Source organism: Nothobranchius furzeri, chromosome 2, assembly GCF_043380555.1.
Source record: "Nothobranchius furzeri strain GRZ-AD chromosome 2, NfurGRZ-RIMD1, whole genome shotgun sequence".
NCBI lineage: Eukaryota > Metazoa > Chordata > Actinopteri > Cyprinodontiformes > Nothobranchiidae > Nothobranchius > Nothobranchius furzeri.
This window is the reverse complement of record NC_091742.1, coordinates 77227471-77250558: the sequence shown is the minus strand read 5'-3', so window position 1 is coordinate 77250558 and position 23088 is coordinate 77227471. Positions and strand designations below refer to the sequence as shown.

The 23088-nt window shown below is 39.9% G+C and overlaps 2 protein-coding genes across 2 annotated transcripts; both read left to right on the top strand.

Annotated features, from left to right (window-relative positions):
• The first annotated feature begins 8090 nt into the window (after positions 1-8090).
• bmp15 (bone morphogenetic protein 15) lies at positions 8091-11108 on the top strand. Its single transcript, XM_015946368.3, has 2 exons — positions 8091-8582; positions 9572-11108. Exons 1-2 carry the CDS (start codon positions 8213-8215, stop codon positions 10549-10551), a joined length of 1350 nt encoding a protein of 449 aa, XP_015801854.3. The 5' UTR covers positions 8091-8212; the 3' UTR covers positions 10552-11108.
• A 7151-nt stretch (positions 11109-18259) lies between these two features.
• On the top strand, positions 18260-21151 carry leap2 (liver-expressed antimicrobial peptide 2). Its single transcript, XM_015946369.3, has 3 exons — positions 18260-18530; positions 18733-18920; positions 20742-21151. The coding sequence occupies exons 1-3, from the start codon at positions 18453-18455 to the stop codon at positions 20794-20796; spliced, it is 321 nt and encodes a 106-aa protein (XP_015801855.3). The 5' UTR covers positions 18260-18452; the 3' UTR covers positions 20797-21151.
• Positions 21152-23088: the final 1937 nt, after the last annotated feature.

Sequence of the window (23088 nt, the reverse complement as noted above, 5' to 3'; positions counted from 1 at the left end):
GATGGTGGTAGGACGGGCCAAGTGGGGAGGAAAGGGGGAGGGAAGAAACTTTCAGTTACCGTCAAGCTATCTGAGGTTAACAGCGTACTTCCGGTCTGAACATAAACAAATACAAGACATTCGAATTGTTTCTCACTATGTTCATCTTTTAAATCATGTCTCAACATACTTATAATGTATTTCTCTGCCTATTTGTGAAAAACGTTTTTACTGCAATGAAAATAAAGCAAAATTATAGCTTTTAGTTTGGTGACTGGAGAGCACACTTCCGGTATTTTTCTTAATTTTTTTTTGACGAAACTAACTGGGAAAACTTCTCCCAAACTTGGTCTATAGCCCCGCCCACTACCCCTAACGTCAGGCTTATCGACAAAACCCGCAACCAATAGGAGAGCTGATTATGAAGACAGCGTCCAATAGAAGAAGGCACGAGAGAAATTCATCAGGCGGCAACTACAACCAAACAAGAGTAGAGGTTAGGTTAGGGCTTCGAGACTTTGGCTTTAGGTCAGACAGATGTTTTACGTTTTTTCCTCTAATTATTCCCTAAAATGTGCATATATCTAATGTTTACATTAAAAAGAAGACTGTCAGCACTAAATCTAAGTTTCAGACCAGCAGTACCAGTTTCTTTATTAATGCCAACATGCAATCTGTCAAACATTTCAAAGTCAGCTTACCTAAACTCCATATTACCCTATAGCTCACTAAAATAATTGACACAAGATGCAGTACATATTGTCCTCATTTCAACTGATCCAATATGTGTGTGAGTCTGCGAGCATTCACTAAAGGTTTCCTGAAAGTGACTTTATGAAAGGGGGTGCTAGCCCTATGGAAATATCCCCTACAGGTTCCTCAAAGGTCCAAATGGGGAAAAGGTCACATCTTTAAAGTTATTAGAGTTAACCTTTAGCTTTAGGATGAAAACAAAAAAAAATGTTTTTTAAATTTTTACCATGAAAAATGCTTGGTCGTTTTACACAGGAAGTGCTGCAGCTTGCTAGCCTAGTGAACTAGACCAAATTCTTGCTTATTCTGGCTTGCCAGGCTAGCAGCATGCTGCTGATGTCACATTTAAAATTTGTAAATAAAAACAGAGTCTAGTGTATTACTGCTATGCAGAATTAAAATAAATAAATTAAGTTAGCATTTACGTAGACATTTATTAAATTACATTTTTTAATCCAACAACAACTCACTTAGTGTTTGAACCCCATTTGGACTAGCTATTAGCACATCAATTCTGTAGGTAAATTAGTGATGCACCGATATGAAATTTTTGGGTCGATACCGCTATTGAGATCACTGTTGAGGCCGATAACCAATATTTGCCGATAGCGATATGCTGACATTAATGCTTCTAAAATCAACAATTTTGTATAAAATGAAGATGATTAAAGCCAAATTTACTTGTACACACACCACACACATTTACGGTTCTGAGATTATTTCATTCACTGTTCACATGACTAAACAATTACACATCACCCCCCTCACCCTCTGAAAAAGATAAACAAATGGAGACGAGATGGAAAAAACATCGGTTGTTAATATCGGCCCGGTTTTATTTATCGAACCGATGTTGATATGTTAAAAAATGACTAACATCGGCCGAAACTGATATCGATGCCGATATACTGTCCATCCCTAGTATCAATATGTTTTGCCGAACTGACGTCACTCAAAAAGCGGTCTACAGCAGAGTAGATACTTATGTATAACCTTTCCACAGAAACCCAATTGAAGAAATTTGAACTGAACAAAAGTTTCAAGATGTGCAGAATCCCTGCCTCTTAAGAAGAAGATGAAGAAAATATCATTTCTATAGTGCCTCTCAAGATAAAAATCACGAGGCGCTTCATAAAAACAAAAAAAAAGTTAAAATATAAAAAAGCATTTAGAAAATGTTTAAAAATATATTTAAAATGAGCAAAAATAGGCAAGTCAGGACAGAGCCTTTTTCCAGGTTTTGATCCCATGAAACATTGTAAATGTGTTTCTGCCTGAGTAGTCACGTGGTGTCAGAACATTTCCCACACTCCTGCAGACTAAAGGATTGGAATTATAGATAATGTTTGTTGTGGAATACTAACACATTACAGCACTCTTTAAATGGACATGTGTGCGTGTGTGTGTGTGTGTGTGAGAGAGAGAGAGAGAGAGAGAGAGAGAGAGAGAGAGGGAAGAGAGAGAGAGAGAGAGAGAGAGAGAGAGAGAGAGAGAGAGAGAGAGAGAGAGAGAGAGAGAGAGCACCAGAGATGTGAACAAGTCCAGACATCTCACTTTTCATCAAGACTGCAAAGGTTTTGTTTTGGTTCCATCTTTCTCAAACGATTTGTTATCAGGAGCTCTGAACTATCTTGCTGAGTTGTGACATGAATATACTTTTTTTTTCTAAATATACATAATCTCCCAAAACTCTGGGGCTTCAAATTAGTCCAACTAAGAACAATCATTTCACACAATGTAATTAAAGTCTTTAAATATAGTCCAACTTTGGGAGTTGTCTAAATACAAAAAGTTTAGGAGCTTTACTTTCCCACAAGTTTTCTAATTTAAATAAAAACAGAGGGAAAGCTTGCTGCAGGTAAATAAAAATACCATAACTACTCATCTTTACTATGGTACTTACTTTCTTCTGAACATTAGGGTATCCAGTTGCTGCTTAATATCCATATCTAACTAACACGTATGGATTCTTGAAATGTTGTGGCACCACCTGGTGGTATAAAAGTAACAACAACAAAAAAAGTTGTTTTTCAAAAGTGTTCAGAAACCAAACTGACTTTAAAATTAATTATCCTTTTTTTTTTACCAGTGTCCTTTTATAACATTGGTCATCAAATAAATAATAAATGACAGAGCTCTATATTGACCAGTAATATATGAAAAAGCTGAAAAGTAGAGAACCAATGGAGATAATTATGAGATGACAGATAGCTTGGGTTATCGTGGCTCATCCCTTTAGTTATGCTGCTATACTGACCACATTGCTGCCTTTAACTTTGTTTTCTCAGTATTTTCCATAGAAAATATGACTTTTCATTTGCGTGTGTCTCTCCTGTCCTCTCAGACCTCACTCAGTTGAGCCAGAAGGCTGCACATTGTGAGTCCAGTTCCCCCTGCTGTTTTTATTATTATTACCCAGTGGTTATGAGCGTAAGTGAAGTGATCGACCAGTAAATGTGGATTCTTCATCACTGCAGATGCTGTCCCAGTTCATGTTTCATTCTTCAATTTTGGACATGACCCAGACAGAGGCGGTTTTACCATTAGGCATAGGTCAGCGGCTGCCTGGGGCCCCCCTATGTTGGGGGCTCCCCTAGCCCTGACTGCTGGCACCCCTCTGTTAATGCCACAATGGACTATTCCTTTAAGATGCCAATGCACAAACAGGAAGTGATTGGTAGTCATAAAACTCCATTCCAGTTGGTGGCAGTAATGCACCAAATTGTTGTTTGCCAAGTGCCATAAGACGACAAATAAAAAGAAGAGAAAGCAGAAAAAGATGAAGAGAGGTGGGAGCGTTCGTAACAAACTCGAAGCAGTAGTCAAAACATTAAGCATGAAATGAAGTTATCCGAGTGGTTCCAAGAAGAGAAAGATGCAGCTTGCTTTAAAAAAGCTTTTATCTTCACTTCCAAAAGTGACGTCGTTTTTCTATGTAAACATCAAAAGGAAGCAGAAAGGAAAGACAATGGAAAATGTTTAAAGGGAGGAAAACATATACCAAAATGGAAAATAGAAGAAAAAAACCAAAGGCAAAAGCACAGGAGCACTGACAGGAAGAAAAAAGCAGAGCAAATATTGAAGGCACTCGAAAGGAGAGAAAGACAGGAAAAAAGAAGACTAATAAAAAGTGAAAATATCTCATGTCAGAAGAGGAGAGAGTTTCGCAAATCCAGTTAAAGATAAGATTGTCGAAAATTTTGTGTAAGGGGGCCCATGTCTGTGTTCTCCTTGGGCCCCCAAATTGCTAAATCTGCCACTGGACCTAGAGAAACTCTAATCTGGTCTGGGAATGTCTTGACATCCCAGCGGGGAAGCTGATGAAAGTGTCTTGGGAGAGGACTGGGATTGCTGCCCCTATGATCAAATAAATGGAAGACAACAATGATCACAAGGAAACTGGTAAATTATTACAATAATCAAAATAAAAATTACATTTACAACTTTTCTTTTCTTCTGAAGGATATGAGGAGGTGCAACAGGTCAATCCATTCTTATCAACTACACTTAACCCTGATGAAACAGTCTAAACACCAAAAATAAATAAAAATCAACCATAGCAAAAAAAATGAACAGGTTTATGAAGCTGTGCCATTATGGAACTGGGACAGGACCAGAACATTTAGATGATTGAAATGTTGGTAATGTTTTCAATTATCTAATCAGGCCTGGTCCCAGCTCCATGAACAACATGGGAACAGGTTGGACTATGCCAAATATATTAAATTTCTTTATTTCATTTTTTGCTATGGGGTTCAGCTCTGTATTGTTAGAGTAATATGCCCTAGGAGTGTCTGATGAGTGTGTGGGCATGAGTGTATAGTACTTTTTAAAGTAATTTTGCTATAGTGGGCCAATGTAATTCTCATTGTTATGTTAATGTATTTATTTAATCTTTATTTAGCCAGGAAAGACTCTTGATATAAAAATTGTTTAAATTTTTGCTGATTTTCCATCTAAAGTGTTGTAGAATAAAGAATTTTGGTTGAATTTCATTTAATATCAAAACAGTTGTTTTAACACTGGATTTACTGGAAAATTTAATCCTCCTGCAGAGCTCAACTTTTGCTGCGCTGATGGCCCATTAACTGAAATGTACCATTACACATTGCCACATTTGTCAGTTGGGGGAAGGTCGTTTTGAGGGAAGCTAGTTTCTGAGTTTCAATGTGCCGATCAATGTAATGAACAGATGTTTTTTAGGTGATTAGATGTCTTTGTCAGGTGAATAGATGTTTTGCCACTTGGGGGGAAATTGTTTTTGGGAAGTGAGTTTCTGACTTTCAATGTGACAATCAATGTAATGAACATGATTTTTCTTGCCATGCAGAAACTATGTGGCCCTTGGAATTAAGTCAGACAACGGTCCAAAAGAATGTAAAAATTGGAATTTTTTTTCTCACACGAGTTCCAACACTGGAAAAAAACAACAACTATATACAAAAATAACAACCATATACAAGTTTAAACAGCAGAAACATATGTTTCAAACTTTGCAGTCTTTGCACACCCAGTGTCCATCATCCCTGCATTTGGCACAGGTGAATCTTTGACATGCTGCACAGGTAAGCTTGCTGCGATTCCGTTTGCAGGCCTTCAGCACCTGACACTGGGTTGTCCAAACCTTCCCTGGTTCAGCAGCTGCAGAAGCCTCAGAGCCAACAGGAGCCCTCGGGAGCTTCAGAACCTTGTTCTGGGCCTCTAGTTCTTTGAGCTGCATGAAACGGCAATGGAGTTCCTTTGCAAGATGACTCAAAACTACCGTAAATCCTCTAATATTGGCTTGTATTTAATTAACTGCCGGGTATTATATTTTGGCCGGTGTCGGCGGAGGTGAATAATGGCCGGTTTTTTATTGTGGCTGGGTGGAATGTGGTAACAAGCAAGTACGGGGGCAGTTGTGTCATCCGTCTCACTTTTGATTTGCCAGTGATAGACCGCGAGGGTAACTTTAACCATGCGGAGGCGAAAATTTGATATCAAGTTCAAAGAGAACGTGCTGATTATGCTGCAGAACACTCTGGGGAGCAGTAGGGTTGTATGAACTAGTCACTAGTCGACTTCACCGCTCTATAGTGACTTTTTATGCCTGCCATCGACTAGTCGCTGTCACGTGATAATGACCGGCAAGATGCAGTCCACAGAAAAGACAGCAGTCTGCTGTCAGCAGGTGACAAGCTCCTGTGCGTCGGGAGGCAAAGCGCTGTGCCAGAGCGTCGGTACTGACACCCGCCGTAAAACGGACATTTAACCAAATTGTGACCTTTACCCTCTTGCAATTTAACCTTCCCCTCACCCCATCCTAACCTTAACCAGCTTGCGCATGCAAAGCTCTGATTGTTGACGCGCTGCAGACATCTGCGTCCTGAGCACGGCCACAGTAACATTATCAAATCAGGTGTCGCCACCTCAAAAACTAATTTAACACGTGATCGTTCATGTCGGCTCATTTCCTTTTATGTTTTCAGTCTTTTATTCTTTTATTTGTGCTTGATGAGTTTCGCTGCTGTGGATCGGGGCACATCACCTGTTTTGTCCTCGGTGACGCACCTAACTGATGTGACCGGCGAGCACTCCGCTGTTTGATGTCGGTAGATCTTTTAGAACTGCAGTTCAAAGGTAACTCATAAGGTGAATATATATGAACCCAGGTAGCAGTTTTTCTTTAGGATTGAGAGGAGATGCAGGAAGATAATAAACAGGCAGGACAGAAAAATAGTCAAATAAAAACAAGTTAGTTTTTGTACCTGGTGGTTTCAACAAACAGACACCATTGAAGGTCATCAGAAGTGAGGAACAGAAAACGAAATAATTATTTTAATGTTTAGAGCAGCAGGAACTCCGAGAGGCTGCAGGCACATGAGTGAGTTTGCAGCTGCTGTGCAGGGGGAGGGGGGGAGAGGGCTGAAGCAGAAACTACCGTTGTTAAAAGAATTGTGTTTAACTTTGAAAATGTGGGCGCAATTTTATTTGTCAAAAACTCCAGCGAACCATTAGTTCATTTTGCTCAAATAGAAATTGAGGCCTGCCTCTAATTCTGGTCCTCCTTCCAATAAAGGCCTGGAGCTTGACGAGCTTGAGTCAAATACAGGCCCGGGCCTGTATTAGAGGATTTACGGTAGTCTTCTTTTGCCGTCCTGTACATGCCTTGTACAGAATGTAGGCGTTCACCGCCGCCAGGTCCAGGATGTTGTGGAAAACTGCTACTGGCCACCTCCGTGTTGCTGCTCTAACGGAATACATTTGTGCCATTTGGTCCAACACATCGACACCACACTGCAAAAGTAGAGAGTGAGAGAGACAATCATGAGTATATGTTATTTTTTTTATAGGCTTGTATAGTACATATCATAATAATTGTATCACTGTTGTAAAATTATACACACATTCACGTACCTTCATGTGGTTGTAGTCTATTATTGTGTTGGGCTTTCTCTTTGTGCCAGCATCAATCGCAACAGCTTGGTGAAATGAACTCAGCACACACACAGTTTTTTTTTTTTTTGGTACATAAATGGTCAAAGAGACACCTCCACTTCTAAGGACAGAAGTGGAGAATACCTCACGTTGTGCTGTGTGTTTAGCATGCTGAGGAAGTTCACGGCAAACTTTATTTATGGTGCCCAGTATGGTTGTTTTGGGCTGAAGCAGTCTCTGTGACAGTGCCAGTGAGGTGAAGAAATTGTCCGTAGTTACATTTCTCCCAGCATCAAGAAATGGCTCCATGTTTCATGACCACATTTTCTGCCAGCCGCTCCCCTTCGGACGACTTGGATCCTTTCCCAAGTCTTGCATTGCAGACTTATTTGGTCTCCAAATCTGTGGCCACCCAGAACGCGATTCCAAATTTGTCCGGCTTTGTTGCAATATGGGTGAATGGAAAATGAACTTTTGTAGGGAACAGCTGTTCATCTATGGTCATGTGTCGTCCTGGAGTGAAACTGCCAGCACAGTTGTTGATGAAGCGTTTCCAGATGTCTGAGATGTGCCCAGTGATACAAAAATCCTCCCCCCAGGTTTACCCTGGCTTACTAATGCAAATCATGTTGCCCTTGCAGAACCAACCTCCACTCTTGCTTAGTGGCTCATCAGCAAAACAAAAGAAGGACAATTGAGCAAGCCAGGGGGGCTGGAGCCTGATTTTGCGCAAATTTGCTCAGTAAATCTAGTGTTAAAAGTAGAAAATATGAGAAATAAAAGACGCATAAAATACCTGCACCGGATGCGTCCAAGAAATTATTTTGGTCATTTTCACGCACCTTACCTCTCACGTGGCTTTCCTGCATTCCCGTTGGCTGCTCACGCGCATCCGAGCGGTTAATTAGGGTCACCGTCATCGTCAATTTTAACAGGAAGTGAAGCGAAGCGTCCAAGATGGCCGTCCGTCAGGTGCGCCTGTAAGTCACGCCCTCGGCTCGGTGGAACGATGGTTGCCAACTATAGCCTTGCTGGTGGAGCTCGCTAGCACCAGAGGTTGTACATGACCAACATGAGGGTAACCCGCGCCACACACGGTCTTCTGCGTGTCTGCGTCCTGACCTGTTTCATTTACCTGCTGAGCTCCACCTGTGCCGGAGTGTTGGCCGGGCGGGAAAAAATGGCCTCCCATCAGCCCACGCTGAGGCGCAGCCGGCGGAGCCACCAGAGCGCCAGGCAGCACAGAGGCGCTCACCACCGCCCGCTGACCGACGAGCAGAAAGCGGACCAGAACCTGCAGTTCATGCTCAGTTTGTACAAGAGCGCGGCCGAGCCCGACGGCAGACCCAAAGAGCACCGGAAGTTCGGTTCCAACACGGTGCGCCTGCTGAGACCCACGGCCTCTTCGGTGGACTACCTGCCCACATCAGGAGGTGAAGGAACCCGTTTACCTGAGTTGTTTCTAGATGTGGAAAAGGGTTGTTTGAATCACTTTAATTTAAATCTTATGTTTTATTTTAAATTTGTATTCGTTTATAAAGGAAATGAGAAATTATTCAAAGTAAAATATTCTTAGAATATTAGGAATTTAAAGCAATTTATTTTATACAAAAGTTGTCCATTTTAAGCAGAATCTGTTTAGTAAATTTTAGCGACTACAATGTATCTAAGCAGTTGACCTGCTATTGTCAAAGGGTTCAATATAATTATTGAAATGAAAGCTTCTAATGCTGATAAATTGGTCTTTTTAAATTGACTTTTTATAAATTGGGTGTGTCCACATTCTGGGGCCTTCACCCTTCAAGGATGCACTTTACTCAGTCAACAAAGACTGGATCCTTACGGTTTAAAATGTTGAAGCCTTTATTCTAAGCTTATACTTAACTGTATTTTACACCCACCATTGTTGTTGTTTGAAAAATCTCTTCAGTCCACAATGCATCTTGGGGTGTGATGATGAGTTGGCTCTCAAATCCAGCTAAGAAGATGCAGCCCCTGATTTTGGACATAGTCGTTTGTTGACAAACTAATACTTTTCAACGAAAATAAACTTAAATCTAATGTCACACCTCCCCCCTGCCACGTGGCCCTCAAGGGATAAATCATCATCCCTGCTCAATGGTCCACTTTCCTGGCGTGGTCGCCCATGAGGACAGTGGGAGGGTTAAAACACAATCTTCAGATCTCTTACATGGGATTAACTGTAAATTTCAATCTCAAAATTAGCTTGGACGTTGTTAGTTATGATGCTGTTTTGAGGGCAAATATTCTAGACCAGGTGTGAAATAGTTTATTATTTTAAGCACTTTTTTAATTGCTTTTCGAAGAAGATAATATGGCAATTATACAAAAAAGTAAAATTGTAGTATTTGCATAAAAGCTGTTATCAGAATGATGGGTCTTGATGTTCCTCCTTCCTCAGATCTCGTCTACACCTTCACAGTGAAGTACAAACTTGACACACTTCCCTCAGAGCAGCTTGTCAGAGCTTCCTTCGTCCACCTACGCTCCTCCACTTCAAGCACCTCCCAGGTTGTGGAACTGCCCCGCTGCCGGGCTCAGATCACCTCGCTGGGTGCCAAGACCCTGGCCACCTTGAAGCCCCACGAGCAGTGGACGGAGACGGACATCACCGCACACGTCAGCGCTCACATCCTGCAGGGGAGGGATCAGGACGAGGAGGGGCACTTGGCCCTTACTGCCCAGTATTGGTGCACTGAACCTGGTCCCCCTGAGGACAGCGGCCCCTCGTGGTGGTGGGCGCCCTTATGGGGGAGGAGACAATGGAGCAGCGAACTGCACCTCCAAGTCCCTTCTCTTCTTCTGTATCTGGAAGAGGAGAGGGAGGTGAAAGAGTGGATGGGGGATTTGCTTGGGGCTGATGGGGAAAACATCATGAAGAGAGTTACATGGTGGCATCCTTCAAGTCACCAACGCCGCCGCCGTAGGTCCAAAGAGGATTCGTCTTCCGAACTAAAAGATCTCTCGTTAGACGCCCTGATAAACACCCCCACCTCCTCTTCATCTTTCTCCACCTCCTCCTCTTCCTCCATTGTCTCCAACTACAAACTCAAAACCAGCATGCCCGAGAACCGCTGCAAGCTCCACTCCTTCCGCCTGTCGTTCGACAAGCTCGGCTGGGGTCGTTACTTCATCGCCCCTCCGGTCTACAACCCCCGATACTGTCAGGGGGACTGCCCAAGGGTGCTCCATTATGGCTACCACTCCCCCAACCATGCTATCATCCAGACGGTCATCAACGAGCTGGGCGTTGGTGATGTCCCTCCCCCCTCCTGCGTTCCTTACAAGTACATGCCCATGAGCGTGTTGGTTGTGCACAAGAAAAAGGTGGAGTACAAGGAGCTGGAGGACATGGTGGCTGAGTCCTGCACGTGTCGTTAAAGAGTCGAAGCAGAAACTGGGACATGCTTAGAAAATATTTGACCCGTAGAGAATTGATGGGTCAAGTTTGATCTAGAGCTAAGCTTGACGAGCTTCTGACTGGTTGAATTTGTCAGATGTTTAAAGCTCTTTAAAGGCAATTTATGTGTGTTTGCTTCTCTCTCCCCCCCCCCCCCCCCCCCCCGCATCGTTTTAAATCTGAGCTGTTCCACATCAGGGCTGAACTAAAACGCATCGACTTGCATTTATAAAAGATTTCTGGTGTTGCCGCAGAGTGGGGCCGTCTACTGTCGTAATGGAGAAGAAAACTAAAGAAGCTGCTTAGAAAAGTCAGACATTTTAATGGACAGTGGATCAGCCATGCTAGGAAATGAATGAACTTGTGCAGTTTGGATGAATTTATGGGAGGAGTCTCCTTAACCAAACTTGTGCTGCTACTTCGTCTGTGTTGGAGGTAAATAAATAAAATGGATAACGAGGCATGACTGTGTTTAAATGACATTGATGTGAGAAAGAATGGAGTTTTATTATACGTGAAAGATAAATAAAATAAAATGCATATTTTCTAAAAATTTTATCATTTGTGGGTTTTGTCAAAATGTAGAAATTGTAACCATGTTTAAAGGTTTGTGCAAAAATGTTTTCTTCCGCTAGTTTTTTCACTTTTTGGTCATGTTTGACAACTCCTGATTTCTATTTTTAGGTTCTGTAGGTATTCCAGGTCACGCTGGCTCTTCAGCAGTGTGACAAACTCTCCCGTTTAGAAGAGACTTTAAAAATGACTGTTGCACAAAATACACTCAATTCTTTTTCAGATGCTGAATGGAAGTCCGTCTACAATTTAATACCAGTTTGAAAGTCTCTTGGTGAAATCTGTTTAATGCATTCACTCAAAATGTAGAGCAGGGCAGAGCTTACACTAAATGTTTGTTACGGGCGCAATACTGACCTTTGAGCTAGAAAACAATCCAAACTTCATGCGTAACCATATTTGACAGTTTTTATTGTAGTTTTCAAAATTAAATCAATGCGAGTGGGATTTATTTATTTATTAACTTATATTTTAGGAGGATAAAACCACTTGAGATGAAACATCTCGTTTACCAGTGGGTCCTCAAATAAAAAGATTGCAGCATAAAAATAATTTTAGACTTGCTAAGTTGTAATATGTTCTATTTTTAGCACAGTTGAGAAAAAACGATTTGTTTTGCAACAAAAACTGATTACTCAGAAAACTTTATTGATCTGAAAGGAAGTTCCTTCTGTCAGGACTTCCATTATGCAAAGAACAAGAAAACAAAACCGCACTAAATATAATAAACTCAACTTTTTAAAACTAAATGAATAAATAAATACGGTTCAATGGTTTATGAGTAAAGTTGTTTGAGCTGCCAAAAAAACAGACATTTTACTGCCACATTTTAAACAAAATGAACTGAGGACACATTTTCTTTGAAAATGGTGTTATCTTTAGGAAAATGTAATACTGCCCCATACCCAACAGATGGGGATATTCACTTGGAAAATTATTCACTTGGAAAATTAAAGGTAAAGAGTCTTTTTTTAATAAAACCTCCAATTGACTTGATTGTGAATCTGAAATGAACTGGCTTTAGTACCTTTTTCATCATCCTTTATATAAAAATACTAAACTGGATTTTTATTTTACCTACTTCTGTCAAATGAAGCAGCTTGTTAGAATAACTACTGCGGTTGGGTCTCTTCTTTTGCACGAGTTGGCGTTGTGGCCTCTGAGTGACTCTGTCTTGACCTTTTTATCAGGATGAACCTTAAGGGAAGTCATGTGAGGTACACGAAAGGCCAAAGATTCAGAAAAGGAGCGTTGAACAGATAAGCTGCCGACAGTAGAGATGAGGAAGAAGCACAGCCACTAAATATTAGAATGTTGAAAAGCAGAAGGAGAAAAAGTTTGTTTTGCTCAACAAAAATAAATCTTTATAAAAGTTTCTGGTTCAAATGAATGGATTTTCTATTTTTCATGAGCCTGTTTTCTATGGGGAGAACATGCAAACTGTGTGAAGAGCCTCAGTCTAGATTCAAATGTGTGACCTTTTCACTGTGTGGCAGCAGTGCCACCAACTGCACCACTGTAAGGGATTAATTTACATTTATTTAACGAACCATAAGACTCCATAGTAAATATGAAATCAATCATTGCAGTCATCACACAGCTAACACGCACAAATGCAGATGAAGAGAAGGTCATTTAGTTTAGCTTTTACTGTAAGGGTTGCAGGAAGTGGCAGTAGTCCCCTTCACCAGGGTGGATATGGACAGGTTTAGTGATCAGTAACCAGGCGATGGAAAAGAGCTAGAGTCCCCTGTTAATACACTGCTGTGCTGTGGAGAAAACACACACATCTATGCAGAAAGACTACAGCTGGGAATTGCGCCTGCAACTTTCTTGCTGCAGGTCACGGCAACAAGTGCTACCGTATTCACCACCATGTAGCCTTTAATAAAAAAAAACATGAAAAAATATTTACTTTAGAAAAAAATAGAGATGCAAAATTAATATAATTTATTTTAGAAAAATTGCAGTTTTTTCAGTTTGCAACATTTGCGGCTTGCGCTATTAATTTATAAGAAAGAGATACTTTACCTCGTAAATTACTAAACTTGTCTGCAGCACTTTGCTTGATTTTGCACATATTTTCCGGGGTTACTGTGTAAAAATATAAAAACTACTGACAACACAATGTCATTCTTGTCTCAGTGTTTACCAAAAGTCCCACATGAATATTTATCACTGCGTTATTGTCACGTGAAGTATTTAGCATTTAACTTTTCTGACATAAGTTACCAAATTTGTTCATGTCTATAAATGTTTTGAGGACAGTTTTGAAAACTAGTCCCTATTGATTACTCTCTCTCATTACCGGAATTACAGTACAACCCCTTTAATGGGGAAGGTATAAACATTTAATTTAGCCATAGACTTGCATTTTTCCTTTTGTCTCTGTCTTTTTGCCTGAGGAAGATCAGTGCTGGTCTGTTTTACGGTAACAGTGCTGGTGAGTTACTGTAACGTTTTATTGCTGAGTGACTGGTCCCTCAAGGGATTTTTATTTCTCTGGGTGTGTAGGTTTGTCCTTGTCATCTTAATCTAATTCACAGAGGTTTGGTTCTGGACTGACACACAGCCAGTGGCACATGGATTCCCATAAACATTCCACTCAGAATGTGTTACTTGGGACGGGGCAAATGCATTGAAAGTCTTAAAACCAGCAGGGGAAAGGAAGAGTTGTCTTAGTACAGTTTTAATTAGGGATGCACAACATACTGGCATCAATATCAGTATCGGTCCGATAAATAAAACAGGGCCGATATTAAAAACCAATATTTTTGTTCCATCTGGTTTCCATTTGTTAATGTGTTTCAGAGGGTGGGGGTGGGGGGAGGGTATTTGTTTAGTCATGTGACAGTGATTGTAATCATGTCAGAAGCGTAAATGTGTGTGGTGTTTGTATAATAACGTAAATTCAGCTTTAATCATTTTCATTCTATGCAAAATCTGCTGATTTTAGAAGCATTAACGTCAGTTTGTCGGTATCACCAAATACAGGTGCTGGCCAGTAAATTAGAATATCATCAAAAGGTTGAAAATATTTCAGTAATTCCATTCAAAACGTGAAACTTGTACATTATATTCATGCAATGCACACAGACCAATGTATTTCCAATGTTCATTACATTTAAATTTTATATTCATAAGTGACAACTAATGAAAACTCCAAATTTGGTATCTCAAAAAATTAGAATATTCTGAAAAGGCTGAATATAGAAGACACCTGCTGCCACTCTAATCAGCTGATTTACTCAAAACACCTGCAAAGGCCTTTAAAAGGTCCCTCAGTCTTGTTTTGAAGGCACCACAATCATGGGGAAGACTTCTGACTTAACAGCTGTCCAAAAGACAATCATTGACACCTTGCACAAGGAGGGCAAGACACAAAAGGTGATTGCTAAAGAAGCTGGCTGTTCGCAGAGCTCTGTGTCCAAGCACATTAACAGACAGGCGAAGGGACGGAAAAAATGTGGTAGAAAAAAGTGTACAAGCTCTAGGGATAACCGCACCCTGCAGAGAATTGTGACGACAAACCCATTCAAAAATGTGGGGGAGATCCACAAAGAGTGGACTGCAGCTGGAGTCAGCGCTTCAAGAACCACCACGAGGAGACTCATGAAAGACATGGGATTCAGGTGTCGCATTCCGTGTGTCAAGCCACTCTTGAACATGAAACAGCGCAAGAAGCGTCTCGCCTGGGCCAAGGACAAAAAGGACTGGACTGATGCTGAGTGGTCCAAAGTTATGTTTTCTGATGAAAGCAAGTTCTGCATTTCCTTTGGAAATCAAGGACCCAGAGTCTGGAGGAAGAGCGGAGAAGCACAGAATCCACGTTGCATGAGGTCCAGTGTAAAGTTTCCACCGTCAGTGATGGTGTGGGGTGCCATGTCATCTGCCGGTGTTGGCCCACTCTGTTTCCTGAGGTCCAGGGTCAATGCAGCCGTCTACCAGGAAGTTTTAGAGCACTTCATGCTTCCTGCTGCTGACCAACTTTATGGGGATGCAGACTTCACCTTTCAACAGGACTTGGCACCTGCACACAGTGCCAAAACCACCAGCACCTGGTTCAAGGACCATGGTATCCCTGTCCTTGATTGGCCAGCAAACTCGCCTGACCTTAACCCCATAGAAAATCTATGGGGTATTGTGAAGCGGAGGATGCAATACGCTAGACCCAACAATGCAGAGGAGCTGAAGACGACTATCAGAGCAACCTGGGCTCTCATAACACCTGAGCAGTGCCACAGACTGATCGAGTCCATGCCACGCCGCATTACTGCAGTTATTGAGGCAAAAGGAGCCCCGACTAAGTATTGAGTGCTATACATGCACATTCTTTTCATGTTCATTCTTTTCAGTTGGCCAACATTAGAGAAACAAACATTTTTTCATTGGCCTTTAGAATATTCTAATTTTCTGAGATACCAGATTTGATGTTTTCATTGGTTGTCACCTATAAATATCAAAATTAAACGTAATAAACATCGGAAATACATTGGTCTGTGTGCATTGCATGAATATAATGTACAAGTTTCACGTTTTGAATGGAATTACTGAAATATTTTCAACCTTTTGATGATATTCTAATTTACTGGCCAGCACCTGTATTAGTTATTGGCTATAACAGTGATATTAATATTGGTATCGGCCCAAATATTTTATATCATCTGTGCATCACTAGTTTTTAAAGCATATGGTGAAAATGTGCACAATGCAATAGGTCAGGAAATGAGCAAATTTGATCATTTTTGCATTTACTGAATGCTGTGTGTCACTTTTTTGGACATGATGCTTCCAATCAGAGACATTCTCTACACTCACTAGTGATACCCAGTGAAATCAATGGTACAATCCTAACTATTGAATAAAATTGCTGCAGCTGACTTTCACTAACGATCTTTGTCACATGTAGAAGCTTTGGGAGTAACCCATTTCTGTGAACTTCAGCATGTGCGTTCCACCCAGTCCAAATGGGAGCTGTAATCTGGTCAGATGAGGTCATATCTGAGCCCTTGGATCCTTTTGCAGAAGGGGATTTAATTAATAAAGAGTAAAGTTCAGGTTCTGCAGTGAGAGTTGACATTTTTAGACAAATTTCACTGACGGTTCTATTTTTGCTTTGAAATGTCTCTACACACTTTTATTTTCAGTCCTGCAGCAGAACATCCATTTAGTCATGATGGAATGGAGCTTTGCAGCTTCTATGGCTCAACCCGATGAGTCATGCTTGCCGATAAATCATGACACAGATGTTATGCATTTATGTAGCTTGAGAATCCTGTCAGGCTCAGGTTTATAAGGGACCTCTCAGTGAACACCAGCCTTACAGGAAAAGGTACAAAAGATCTGCAGGGCTTCTATTCACAAGTCTGTCTGTTTATATAAATAGCTGGGTCACGTGGGGCGTGTGATGTAATTGGAAATAAACTGCCACTCGTGGAAATGTTGCAAAAAAATTTTCCTGTCATTTCATTCGCTGTTTAGCAACCAGTCCCAAAGTTTTCACATTTACTGCTCTTGAATTATTTTTAAAGATTATTTTGTTTTCAGAAATAAAGAACTTTGCAAACTTTTGAAACTAACACGTGAACAGCATTTGATACTTGTCACAACCCGTTAGGATACTTTTTTATACCAACATCTTTGTAGATCCAATTATTTACAGATACAGTAAGGTTTAAAAGCTGAATATCATCAGCTAGCAATTACAGAAAACACAACTACATTATCTCATGTCACAGAAATTTTTAAAAAGGAACCAAAACAGGGTCAAGTACAGGACCCTGGTGGATACCATGCAAGACTTACTTTTGAATGATTCATAAGAGGCAAACCCTATTGATGCTGTTTGAAAGCAATGATTAGTCAGACCAAATACTAGTTTGGGTTACATTTTTGTTCTGTTCATTCCCATTGTTAAATAATTAAATAAGATATGTATCTAGAAAATGTTACTTCACAGCAGTTTTTCTCTACCACCTACATATTTTGCACAGTACTTTTTACACTGTTGCACATCTCACTAAATGTTTGAAGACTCATTAGTGTTTAAAATGAAAGAGTGGAATTGATTTAATAGGTTTTGTAACTGTTCTCTCTTGCAGGCAAAGATGCAACAAAGATCCCTCTTTATAGATTTTCCTAAGTCCTTAACTTCCATTGAAAAATAAGTCAAATGGACTAAATTCCTAAAGAAGACAAATGTCAACATGCTGGAACTAGTCTTTGTATTTCCTCATATGTAAAGAGCACATACCGTACATGCACAAGTGCTAAGATTAACTGTTCATGTTTGCTACAAAAGTACATTTTCTAAGTGAGATTGCGTTGCTGCTTCACACAGTCAGATTCAGCAAATACCCTGCAAATACAAACATTTCAGTTATATTCAAATGCTATATATTTTAAATTAAATTATGACAACTACATACTTGGAATTAGACGTTGTTTTCCACACCTTCATCTCCTCACGCTTAGACTACTGCAACTCTCTTTTCACGTGTCTGAGCAGAACCTCCCTGAGCCGTCTGCAGGTGGTTCAGAATGCCTGTGCTCGGCTTCTGACCGAGTCCTCCAAACACACCCACATCACCCCGCTTCTCCTCCAGCTTCACTGGCTGCCAGTCAACTTCAGGGTTCATTTCAAGATCCTGGTTCTGGTCTATAGGGCCTTACATGGACAAGCACCATCTTACATTGGTGATCTTCTTAGTCCCTACACCCCCAGCAGGTCCCTGAGGTCCAGTGATCAAAGCCTACTGGTTGTGCAGCACCAGGCTAAAGACCAAAGGTGACAGATCATCTGTTGCTGTGGCCCCCAGACTCTGGAACTCTCTCCCCCTGAGCCTGAGATCAGTGGACTCAGTGTTTAAAAAAACTGCTCAAAACTCACATTTTCAACCAGATTTTTTGTTAACTCTTCTAGATCCATACAAATAAACTTTACTTACTGTACATGATGAAAACTATTTGCCTCATCTGTTTGTACCAAGTACGTTTCCAATTTGCTAAATGTTCTTGAAAGCCTGTTATGTGACACTTATTGTTTTCTGCAGATGCATCATTTCTTCTTCAGACAGAACAGGACAGAAGACAGACAGTAGAACTGGGGGTTGACAACACAGACTGGCTTTGTCCCTCCCTCTCCTGGGATGATGGTCTTTACTATATAAAGGGCAGCTCACTGAGTCAGGCTGATCTGAAGCGGCTCTCCAGCTACCTTAAGACCTGCTAATACCTGACATCCAGTCCCGAAGCTTAACCAAACGGCCGCAGTTGCTACGTTCTCCTCAGTGAGTGAGAAAGAAGAAAGATGAAACAGAACTACTTGGTCAACCAAAGGAAAGCACTGGTGGTGATATGCATCACTGTGCTGATATTGGCCCAGCAGGTGAGTAGCCTTTAGGTTACAAATTTGTCGTTGTTGTATTACGCTTTGGAAACTCAGTTTATCATCACCGTCACAGAGTTTCCCAACTGTTTTTGATTTAAAGAGCTCATAACTGACAGAGAATCTGGCGGTGTTCCAGTGCATACGTTTTTTATTGTTTTAGAAATAATATTATTTTCTTCCTGTGCACTTGTGTCATCAGGCGCTCACAGGCCCGTTAGTCTTGCAGGTCCAGTCCAGCTCTGACCAGAGGGCAAATTCAAGGGGGGAACACACTGTGCACACATTGAGAAGAGTGGCTCGAATGACCCCGCTGTGGAGGATCATGAGTAGCAAACCATCTGGAGCTTTCTGCCAAAACGACTTTGAATGTGTCACAGGACTGTGCAAGTAAGTGCAGAAGGTGTTAATATTGAGGTTTGTATTTGCATAATCATGACACAACATAAAATAGCACAGTTGACACATGACGGCATTTAACTTTTATTTTTTTATTTTTACCATTTGTAAATATTAACACACATTTTAAAAGGTATAGTGTTCAAAACAGAGCTTTTATTATTATTTTTAACTAAAAAATGTATCTCAATCATCTCATTGCACCCATTTAGATGCAACGCAATTTATATGAACAAAAAAATGTGGAGAAACTCCAAGTAGATGTAGGGTGACCTGACAGCCAAGCGCAGGTCATGTTTTCGTAATACAGGTTAGGAAAACAGTCATAGTTCCAAGTCTGAACAGCTTTTGTACATGTCACGTTGTGCACGAACCCTCTGTCTTCAGTCCTGCATTCAATGAAAGGACAAAATGCTCAAATTATAAATGTTAAGAAAAAAATATTCCTGCTGCTTGCCCATACCAAAATAAAGCCTTCTTGCATTTTTGGCTTTAAAAAGTTGTTAAATTAGACTTTTATGTTATATTTCATTGAACACATAATCACTTAGAGATACGGTTATGTTTGTAAGGACTATGACTAGACAGGTAGAGCAGTTTAGGGCATTTTTTTCACATTTTAAGCCTGGACATTTTTTATTTTGTGTCTATGATAATGAAAAAAAAATAACAACACAGGATTAAAGTAATGGATTTGAACTTTTAAAGGTAATAATAAGATCTTTCCTGCTTTGAGCTACATAGATTCCAACTGAATGACCGAGCATACAGCTAGCCAAAGTCAACTGCTAGTCTTAATTCTGCTGTATGAAAACTCAAATCTCAAAAATGGTTTGTAAAGTGCATTAGTGGCTTTAGCTAGTTGTAGCACTTCCTATGCAACCAATAAAACACTTCAGGTTGGAATATTTTAGCCAGAATAACCATTTCATCTTAGATTAATGCCAGTACCGGTTTTGGTTGGGCCAGCTGGTAGCTTATTAAACCAGCCAGAGTCTTTATTTCTACAAACTGGTGTTGTTCAGAGATCTAGCTGCTTGAAGCTGTACGTCAGGGGTATTCGATTGAGGTACGGTATCCAGCACGTTTTAGTTTGAACTCTGTTTTAACACACCTGATTTCAATCAGCAGGTGATTAACAGGCGTCTGCAGAGCCTGATGAGCTGCTGCTGCGCAGGTGATTCAAGTGTGTTGAGTCAGAGAAACCACTAAAACGTGCTGGATACCAGATCTCCAGGACCAGAATTGAATACGCCTGCATCAGTTATATAATTGATTATTTCTAATTTGCATAATGTGAAAACAATAACATTTTTAAAAGTAGAATACATGCTGGAAAAATGATTTGTGATTATTTTCTTGCCTGCTGGCAACATTAAAGAGCAAGTCACCTCCAAATCAACTTTTTTTTTGTTGATAAATTATACAAATGAGTGTCTAATCACTCTGTAGAAACGTGCTGTCAATAATTTGGCACTTTAGTTAATCTTAGTTAAAATTTAAATAATCTGCCTAAAACTGTCAGTATTGCGCCGTCGTCAGGAAAAAACCGCACTGTATTTTAATTTAAATCTGCCATCGCTATTGGCTAAGAGATACACTATGACATTAGCTGGTACATTATGATGTCACAATGCTGTTGTGAGCCCGTGTATGTGTGCATATGTTAGCGGCTCCACCCTCTTGGTCTTCCAGGCAACAGCATTTGTTGCATTTTTCAAACATGAAGTGGGAGTGGAATAAGACTCTGATAGGGGGTGACTTGCTGTATTCTCATGTCATTCTAAACTGTTCTTTGTGTCTTCCCTCCAGACAGGGCTACTGCTCAGTGAAACAGCGTTCTCCTTCAGAGCCTATGAAGTATTAGAGGGCAAGCCAGCACGTTCAACCAGGATCCTGATGAGCTCTCATTACCAACATCAACTTTTAGTACAGGTTTTTTCTATCCACCAATGTAATACCAGCATAAGTACATTATTATCTCTGTTCTGTAATTGCACATGCAACCATATTTATCTGTTGTTTAAAAAAACGGAAACATCTTTGCTGATAAGGATTTAAGTCCCAGTGGACAAGGCCTTCAGACTGAGTCCAGGAGTGCTGAGGTGTTATCTGGTATTTAAACAGCCTGATAACGTGTTATTAATAGTTCCCTTTTACCGATATGATATTACGGTGACTATCTGAAGCTACAACAGACTGGACTCTGTTGACCTCCAAAATATATTTTTTTAAATCTCAGGTGAAACATGTGGCTTTATGAAATAAGTAGTTTTAATTTTTATTTTTAACATAAGAGGAAGAGTAAGTACCGAAACAAGTCACAAATAAGTCTTGGCACCTTTGTAGAGTTCCTGACTAATGTTTTTTGACAAGTTGTCAAATCTGTCACATGTCGAGCTTGATTATTTCCAGACTGTGGACATACAGAAAAGTCTTTTGTTATTGCTTTGAAGTACATCTGAATTATTTTTTATCTAAAGTCATTTTAACCTTCAGAAAGTAACATGACATGTTTTTGCTAACCTAGGAACAAAGATTTGTTTGAGCCAAAGAGCAGCATCTAATGCTGTGTTCAACTGTAGAATAAAGCCCGGTTCACACGGCAGGAATTAAAAGTCAGGCTGATTTTCAAAGATGGAGAGACCACACACGTGGTGATAAAAAATCACAGATTTACCCGTTTTGGTCAAACACCACACAATACACACAAACCACTTTCACTTACGGACATTCCACTCGCAGACATGAAATCTCGTGAGATAAAACGTAACTTTGAAGGAAACAAATATGGCGGAGGAGCATGCAGCACGCTTCTGTTACCTAGCTTTCTGATTGGCTATTTGTCACATTCAACAGGAAGCATCTCCACTTGAAACATTTGATATTTAAAAGCTCGGATTTATGATCAGAGCGGCATTGACGACCTTCCGAGTAGACTTAGCAGACCTAATACACCACAAAAGGTAGGATTATCTGAAAAGATTATCTTTAGAGCCTTTTTAACTAATTTTACACATACTTAAGATTGTTGGAAGGGGAGGATCTGGTCAAAAATCAACACGATTATCCTTCTATGTGAACCAAACATAGGATGTTAGTTGCACAACTTAAACTGAATGTGTACAATGAGCTTGATCTAATGAACAGGTAATTCAGCCATTTAATCACATGTGTTTGAGCATGGATACACCTGGAACATGCTGGATTAGGGCCTGTAGTACCATGGTTAAATACATACCACTGGTTTAGGTACAATTTAAGTAAATTATTTTGACAGTTTAAATTTAAACATAGTGCAGTGCTCCTCTATAAACACAAGTTAAAAAATTTAGATTACAAAAATACCACCATGTTTTTTTTAAACATAAGTCTGATTTTGTGTATTGCATGAATTCTCACATATTTTATTTATTTGTATTCTTTGTTTAAAATACTGAAATGTTTTTATTTGGGAGGGTCTTAAAATAATTTACCACTGAATTGTTTTTCGTGTATTATGGTGGGACCTTGAACTGAGTGTAGAAGAAAAACAGGTATAAGTGGAAGTTGCACAGACTCATTGTTTGCACATTTATCTCATTACTTGCAAAGACGGTTCTTGAACTCTTCATTAACTTCATGGACACAGCAGATAGTGGCTAGTATTTTGTACACTCAGTGTTTGAGAATGGTATTAGTGGGATTGCACTTTTCAAGCTAATTATCTTTGTACTGTACTGTTGCATGCATGTAGAGGGCAAGAACAGAATGTGGGAAAAGGAAAGAAATAAAAGAACTGACAAAAGGATTTACCCTTGTCTGCATATTCATTATTTTGGTTTGATTTGAATAAAAACACAAACTGAATCTATTTTTAGAAAACGCTAAAATACAGTAAGGTTTCCCTTTTTCTTAAGGTGCCGCCTCAACATTCATTTGAATTTGGTTTCTCTAAGGTCAAATATTTTTATTTTACATTCATTTATTTGTTACATTTTTTACGTGAAAACAACAACCAAAACCTATTTGACATTTCAACGACCTTTTATTGAAATTATAATCATCTAGAATTGTAAATACCACGTTGCTGACAAATTTTTCTTAGTGAAAACTATAATGACACTTTCAGAGAGGTACATTTAGGATTTTTAGATTTAATTTTTATAAATGAAGAAAA